This window comes from Phalaenopsis equestris, unplaced genomic scaffold, assembly GCF_001263595.1.
Source record: "Phalaenopsis equestris unplaced genomic scaffold, ASM126359v1 Scaffold000531, whole genome shotgun sequence".
NCBI lineage: Eukaryota > Viridiplantae > Streptophyta > Magnoliopsida > Asparagales > Orchidaceae > Phalaenopsis > Phalaenopsis equestris.
The window spans coordinates 868782-877302 of NW_018164971.1; the positions used below are offsets into that span (position 1 = coordinate 868782).

An 8521-nucleotide genomic window follows, 5' to 3' on the forward strand; every position below is an offset into this window, starting at 1 on the left:
GCCGTTTGATATTTTCTCTAGTTCTCTAAGCTTTTACATTTAAACCAATTTTTATAACATAACTTCTTATATTTTATCTTTTCTTGCACATTATTATTCCACCACCAACTATTTTTATTTGTAAATATTTTTCCCTTTGATTCTCCAAGAACATCTTTTGCTACATGTTTAATAGCGTTTGTTACTTTATCCCACATCACATTTGCTTCTTCATGAATATCCCAAATTTTGAAATGTTGAATTTTACTCATAAAAATAATTTTATGCGTCTTTTAAGTTTGTTCATCTAATTCTACAATCCCGAGTCCTAGTATTCTTTATTTTACAATTCTTCATCTTAAAATCTAAAACTAATAAACGATGTTGGGTATTTAAATTTTCACTTGGAATGACTTTACAATCTTTACAATCACGACGATCTCTTCTTCTCATAAGAAAATAATCAATTTGTGTTTTATTAGATCCACTCTTATAAGTAATAAGATGTTCATCCCTTTTCTTGAATAAAGTATTAGTAATAACAAAATCATACGCTAAAGCAAAATCTAAAATAGCTTTACCTTCTTCATTAGTTACTCCAAAATTGTAGCCACCATGAATATTTCTGAAATCTTCTACCACTCTACCGACATGTCTATTTAAATCTCCTCCAATAAAAATTATTTCTTCAATAGGTATCATTTGTATTAAGTCTTCTAAGTCATTCCAAAATTTATCTTTAGACTCTGTATCTAAACCTACTTGAGGAGCATAAACACTTATAATATTAAAAATCTTAGTATCAATGATAATTTTAAGGGCTATAATTCTATCACCAACTCTATTAATTTTTACAACATTATCTTTCAAACTCTTATATATAATTACACCTACACCATTTCTAGTGCGACTCTTACCAGAATACTAAAGTTTAAAATCTAAATTATCAATCTCCTTAGCCTTTTCTCCAACCCACTTAGTTTCTTGAATACATAAGATATTAATTTTCCTATGAATCATAATATCAACTAATTTCATTAATTTACCATTGAGAGTGTCTATATTCCAAGATCTTATCCTAATATTAGTTTCATTAGTTCCATTAACTAACTTCTTTACCCGCATTCGCCCGTAATGTGGGAACCCTTGCTTATTTAACACTACACACGGGCGCCGATGTAGCGGCCCTTGCACACTTTTCACTGTATTCAGGCTATACAGCGCGTCGCTTCCAGGGGACGCCCTAGCACTTACACAATGATCAAAAGGATTCATGTCATGATTTTTTCGACAAGTTTTACGCTGGCTGTCGACTACCTAACGCAACCCTCCACTTTTCTCATCCGGGCTTGGGACCGACAACGACAGTGTTTTAATGAAGGGGTGCAACACGAGGACTTCCTAGGAGGTCACCCATCCTAGTACTACTCTCGCCCAAGCATATAAGAATAAATTATTTCTTAATATAACTTCTAACACTCCCCCTCAAGTTGAAACATGGTTGAAAACCATGTTCAAGTTGGATTTTAAAACATCAAATAGTGGGTGAGGAAGATTCTTTGTGAGGTAAAACTTGAAGGCTTTATCCCATACTTGGTAATCAACCCCAAGTGTATTTAGTTGACTGCAGTTTGGGCAGTGTTTATAGGTAGACGAAAGACTTCTACAAGTAATGTTGTAGGAAATTTTGTCGGGAAGCAAACAATAAACAGGAAAAGTTGCAGGATATGGTCCGCAGAAAAAGGAAAAGCTCTGAAGGTTAGCCTTGTTGCAAGAAAAGCTCCATAGGAGGGTTTGATACAGAAAAAAGTTCCGGAGGAGGACCTGATGCAGGAAAAGGCTCCTGAGGAGGGTCTGTTGCAGGAATAATTTCATTGGAGGACCTGCTACCGGAAAAACTTTGGAGGAGAGTCTGATACAAGAAATAGTTCCAAAGGGGGTCCTGATGCAGGAAATGACTTCGGAGGAGGGTCTGTTGTAAGAAAAATTCCGATAAAGAACCTACTGCAGGAAAAACTCTGGAGGAGGGCCTAATACAGGAAAAAGCCATGGAGGAGGGCCTCCTGTAGGAAAAGCTCCGGAGGAGGTCCTACTGTAGGAAAGGCTCCGGCGGAGGGCCTTCTATAGGGAAGATGTTGGAGGAGGGCCTGTTACAGGGAAGAGTTTTAGAGGAGGCCTGCTGCAGAAAAGATCTGGAGGAGGGTTTGCTGTAGACAAAGCTCTGAAGGTGGGCCTGATGCATGAAAAAGCACCGGAGGAAGAGGCTTTGCAGCGAGAAGGGCATGCAACAGGATACTTCCGATTGCAGATAGAGTTCTGGTTTCAAAGGAAAGATAGAGAAGGACCTGCATAGAATTTTTGGGCAGCAGGGAAGAAACTAACGGAGAAGAGCATATCGGCTGGCTGTTGGGATTCCATCAAGGATACATTCATTCTCACCTTTGTAATGACCTTCCTTATGTTGTTTTGAAAGAAAACTGAAGATGAACTTCTCTCTGACAAGCTTCGCTTCGTTTCCACAATCCATGCATGTGAAATGACAGAGGACGCCATAGAGGCGGCTGCATAAATTTGAGGACAACAGGAAGGTGCAGGTGAGGTTTGCAGGGAAGTTTTCCAGTTGGTAGAGATAATTTCCGGTTGTTATGGACCTACAGGGAAGAGGTCCAGCTGCCTGAAATTCTACAGGGGAAAATCTGCAGAGGTAGATTCGGCGGTGGGAAAACCTGCAAGAGGGAGGTCCGACAGTGGGAAATGCTATAAGGGATAGAACCGACTGCAGGATTAGGTCTGGTGGTTTTGGTAGTAGGTCCAGGTGGCAGTAGGTAGATCCGCAGGAAGTTCCAGCTGCTGGAAAGGCTGCAGGAGGGAATAGGTCCGACGGTTGAAACGCATGCTAGAGTGATAAGCGGCTGGCTGCCTTAAGAAAATCTGCAATATTTCTCCACAGGTGAAAACTTACTAGGAAGAAAATTGCTGGGCAAATCTCCATGGGAGAAAGAGCTGCTGGGAAGCAAACCGCTGGAAAGATGTCCAAGGGAGAAAGAGCTTTAAGGAAGAAAAAAATGCAGGAAGGAGATTTAGCCAGCTGCTGGAAGGGTTGGGCCAGTTGTAGGAATTTTCCTCCAGGTATTCTTATGAGGACGCTACAGGGAGGCCACGTTACACATGTTGGAAGATTCACGGGCATGCAGGAAGTTCCTGGAGATGCTTTCATGGGATATTCACTTTCACGTGAAAGCAGGGTTTGGGAAGCAAGGAAGATTGTCGTCCATAGTGGTTGACTCCCACAGCCAGTTCCTACGGTAGATAGGCTTGCGACAATCTGGGAAGGGATCTGGTGTTGATGGCTACCAGAGAAGAAGTGAAAGTCGTCGTTTCAAGCGGCAGTCTCAGCCGCGGTAGCTGGGCAATAGAAGAGCATCACTCCCTTTCCGCAAGGAGGATGGCATGAAGGGAGTCCGACGGCTCTGGAAAGAGGTACGATGGCTAGGGTAGTGAATTTCGCTCTGATACCATGTTAAAATTTAGTATAATGCGCACTTATATTATTGATATGAAAAGGGGTTTTAAATAACCCTTACATAAATCCTAGGATAGGAAAGTCAGGAAAAAAGAAAATAGTTGGAAAGGAAAGACATAACATCTACTATTTCTAATTAATCAATTCATATTAATTACTTGGAGATAAAGGAAACGACATAAAACATAAAATAGGAAATCAAATTACTCCAATTCAAGAAAATAAATTTGATCCTCACAACTTCTAACAGGAATAAATTATTTCCTAATATAACTTCTAACACAACCATAAATCAAGAAATCATTATTTTAAGCTATTCGTAATTTCTCCATAAAAGATTTAAAATTATGTTTTTCAATCTCATGAATGTTCTAGGTTCTTTGGAGAGGCCAATAGACATTGTTAGTCATTTATATAATCTATCAGGTTCCTTAAATATTATTTTTTTACTTATCTCTGCTTATGTTTGAATATGATGGAAATTGCTTCTAGGATCAATTTCAGAAAAAAATACTGGCCACATAAATATGATCTAACTCAGGTATAGAGTATGTTCATTTGATTATGATCTTATTTATGGCTTTACTATTATTATATATCCTCCATACTCTATCTTTTTTAAGGTTAAGATAGGGATAATACAATGCCTTTCTCTCTCTTTTAGGAATCCTTTTCTTATGAAATCATTCACTTATTTATTTTTTTTATTTCAACATACTTGGTCAAGTTCATATAATACTGTGAGACTTTGAAGTTGTGAATCAGGTCTAAGATATATGGAACATTGTATCCCCTAATAGGCAATAATTCATCAGGTGATTTCTTGTGTTTTGCTCAATTTATTGAATATGTGGGATACTACAACAGGTATGTTATTCTTTATAAATTTATGTTCAATTTTTTCTTATCTGTACTAAAGTGTTTAATAGAATGGTCAATAAATTCTATTTTTTAGATTTTTAAATCCCAGGATATTTGAGTTTATGGAACTTGATCTTGGATTTATGGAGCTTTAGTTGTGGAGTTGATAACAAGATGTTAGAGCTTATTTTAATTTTTATGCGCTAGAGTGAATTTTATGTCAAAATTGTGCTTATAGGAGATGGGTTGAGTAAGCTTATCCATAGGCTTATAGGGAGAAGTTTAACGGTTTTATTTTTATGCTTAAATCTATACAGATCTTTTTTCCATAAAAAATTATGTTCATATTTATAGCTATGGTGGACAGCCTAGTAGAGTATACAGTTATATCTATTGACAAATATCACACCAAATGTTATCTTCACAACTCATTATTTTTAAAGAAACTAGGCATATTGATACCTTGTTTTTCCACCAAGGTATAAATTTGAAAGGCATCTTCTAAGGTCTAAGGGTCATATAACCTAATTCCTTAGGTTATACTTAAGTCCAATAATAAATTTATCAGTAAGTTGCCAATCATTGTCAAGGTAGTGGGTTCTAGCAATGAGTACTTCAAATTTATTGAGGTGATTAATCAACAACTTGTCTTAGGCTATAGAGTTAAGTATGAAGTTTCTCGTTATGGTGTCGAGGGCAAAATGCTTATTTCTGAACATTTCTTTTCATTTTCCTCTCACCTAAGAACTCTCTTAATATCTCTTATTTGGTGAAAGCATTGTTCCAACATATTTTACTATGCCCATTTAATGGGAGTTGAGCAAAATTCATCTTTGGTAGTCACCCATCTCACATCTATTAAACATTATTAATTGGGCAAGCTAGCCTAGGTAGGTGCTTCAATTTAGATTTTTTTTTTATCTGGGCGATCAAATTGTTCTTTTCTTTGGGTATATCTTGTATTGTAATGCCTTCTATTATTTGGGTAGACTCTAAATCATCATTAAAATAATATATAAATGTCTCATGTTAATCGAAACTTCTCTTATCGATTTTAATTAGTTTGATTTAATCTATAATTATTTTTTAATGAATGTCATTCATGTCTCCCAATCTCTTCCAAGGTTTTCTACTGGTTATAGACTTGGGTGGCATGATGATTATATAGATGTAATGTTGCTTTGAAAATAAAGAGTAAAGGAAGAAATATATATTGGGCTGTTGAGTTAACCTAATCTAACACAAACTTCCAAGTGATGAGGGGGTATAAAGCCCTTTATATCTTAAGGTTGCCGGAGGTGTTTAAACCTTCTTTGATAAAGTCATGTAGGTTTGGCTTCACACAATACTTGCATATTTTGTAGGGTTTATTTTAGAAAATAATTATGTGCAAATTGGTAATTACTGCGAAATATCTTAAAGATCCTTTTAAGAACTTCCTTTAATGTTGTTTTGCATTTTCAAATAAATAAAATATATCAAATAAGAGAGTACTGGAGAAGTTATATATAAAAATTGCAATTTGGGTCAATGTTTATTATTATTATTATATTTTGGTGGAATTCTCTCGTAGTGAAGGTGGCTTTCAAGCAAGGGGTTTAATGGGCTAGTTTAAAGTTAAACAAATTAGTGTCATGCAATATTTGTATATGCCTCCAAATATACAAACATTTTTTTTTTGCCAGATTTGGGGCTTTTAAACAAGAATTTTAATATCATAGTGGTGGTATCATCAACAGCACCTATGATGCCTGATGTTAGTGGTTTATCCCAAGGAATCTTAAGTTGGGAATGCACCTTAGCTACCAAGTCATAGATTCTTCTTGGCTTGCGTCCAAAATCCAAATGTTTATGCTTTTGGCAATGAAGGAGGTTTCTTTGCTGAAGTAATAGTCTTCTTCTTGAAAAAAAGAGATTTGGTGGTGGAGAATCTTGGTGTATTCAAAGGTTAGATTGTTCCTTTAGTAGTATCGGCTCCTCTTTGAATTGATTTAGTTTCCTCTATTTTGGGCCAACGGATAAGGAATTTTGGATTTTGTTGGCATTGATATCAAATAATGGATTTGCTAAGGGGTTTCAGTGATTATTGTCGCGTCGGTGGAAAGTTTTGGGTTAATGGAAGACATGGAAAAGGGTTACTAGTTTTGGATTCAGAGACAAATTTGGCTAACGTTTCTTCCAATGGTTCTTTGTTGGAAAGGTGAGGACTTTCGGATCAGATGTTTGAAATGTTAGCTAACTAGTCTATGTTGTTTAAGCTTTGGTTAGGAAGTTAAGAATTTTTTCTATGAACATATTAAAAGGATAATTGGAGTTAGAGGTTTTGGGAAAGGGGGTATGAATCGAATTTCTTGACGTTTGAGGTGGATTAAGGACTTGGGAAGATAGCGGGGATGTTGAGAACAAGAAACGAGAAATAAATCGATATCTTTGGGATCAATTTTGTTTTGTGTTTTTGCTTTTTAGTTTCTCTTTTGTTTTTAAAAATATGTTTGTTTAATGTGTTTATAAAAAGGATTTATTTTTTATTTCTAGAAATAAATAAACATATTTTTGAAAAACACTAACATTGGGTGTTGACTGTTTTAAAAAACAATCATATCTTAGTATAACATAACAAACATGTTTTGTTTCAAATCAAAACATAAACAAAATAAAATAAAAATAAAAAATTATAGTACAATAAACAAAAGTGATCCCAAACGCCCTTTAAGATTTACAAATCTTATATTTGGCTGATTCACACCTCAATCCAAGAGCAGAACCAACTCTTTGCAGATGTAACAGGAAAAAAAAAAAAAACTCTTGGCAGACATGAATTTTTTGAAAAAACTCAAAAAGTCCTTTTCATTAAATCTATGGAGGCTTAAGTTGTGTCTGAAGTGTTGTATAAAGGAAGGAAAACTGATAAGGAGATGTGCCAAAATCTCTCCTAGAAAATTCATCTATGTATATATTATAGCACATTGATGTTAATCTTTGGCATTAAGATATATATTTCTTATATTATCAAATTATTATTAAATTATCCATAAATTTTTAACATTTTTGTGATGTATTTAAAATTGCACTCTACATCTTGTCTTATATGTTAGTCATGCTATATGTTGGATGACTTCACAAGATTTTTTATGCAATGTCACTATTGACAAATATGAGCTAAAGTTAAAAGTTAGGTTGATATACCTCAAATATGAAGTATATCCATCGTAAATTACTATATTAGCAAGAGCTAGAAGATTTTGTGCTATACCAAGAATTTCAAGGGAAATTGACATGCATACCACACCATTCTCATGTATTTAAATACTAACACCCAAACTTTTATATTTACATTGGTAACACTTTGGTGTCATAAACCTATGCATGAAAAAGTGTATTCTACTTTGAAAAAGTAAGTCCAAATTGTTTTTGATGTGATATTAAAAATTTGTGTTATACATGTAAATATGAAAGTTTAGAGGCTTTTGATATGTAAATACATATGAATTGTGTGTTATGTATAAATGCCCCAATTAATACATAACTCTTTGGCTCAATACTATTTAAATCATTATTGTTAAACATGTTATGTTCATTTAGACTTGCACAAATCCTGATTCAACCTTCAATGTTTTTTAAGATGCAGATGATGGGAAGGAGATTCAAAATGTTCTTCTGGATTTGGTTGGTACACACACTGTTCCACAAGTTTTTGTGAATGGGCAGCATGTTGGTGGTTCTGATGGTTGTTTTTAAACTATTCTCTTCTCAAAATAAGCCTCTATTCTTTTATTTGTTTTATTTTTCTTCCTAACTTATTTTTCCTTAATTTTTTTTGCAGATACTGTGAAAGCACTTTCTATCGGTCGACTTCATAAACTTCTAATGAAAACTCATTGATATTCTCATGAATTGGACAAAAATTTTTGCACGTAAGACGTACGCAGCGCTGCGTACATATGGAGGTTATATTCACGTTATATCCGTATTTTATCCGCGTTATATCGTCTGTAACCTCCATATAACCTATATGTAACCTACCTGAACTTACAAATAAATTTGGCGCTTCTATTTTCACATATTTGTAGGTTACATGTAGGTTGCATGAAAGTTACATGGAGGTTACAGAAGATATACCGCGAATATAATGCCGATATAAGGCGAATATAACTTCCA

At 34.8% G+C, this 8521-nt stretch overlaps 1 protein-coding gene across 3 annotated transcripts in view; it reads left to right on the plus strand.

Annotated features, from left to right (window-relative positions):
• The window catches only part of LOC110028830 (monothiol glutaredoxin-S6), a 16265-nt gene extending 7992 nt beyond the window's left edge, over positions 1 to 8273 (plus strand). For 2 of the 3 annotated variants that reach the window (XM_020730836.1, XM_020730838.1), the window contains exons 3-4: positions 7986 to 8090; positions 8187 to 8273. In XM_020730836.1, coding sequence (XP_020586495.1) covers positions 7986 to 8090; positions 8187 to 8245 — 164 coding nt within the window. In that variant the 3' untranslated portion in view covers positions 8246 to 8273. The remainder of the gene's footprint in view (positions 1 to 7985; positions 8091 to 8186) is intronic. The other variant, XM_020730837.1, reaches the window with a different exon arrangement.
• Positions 8274 to 8521: the final 248 nt, after the last annotated feature.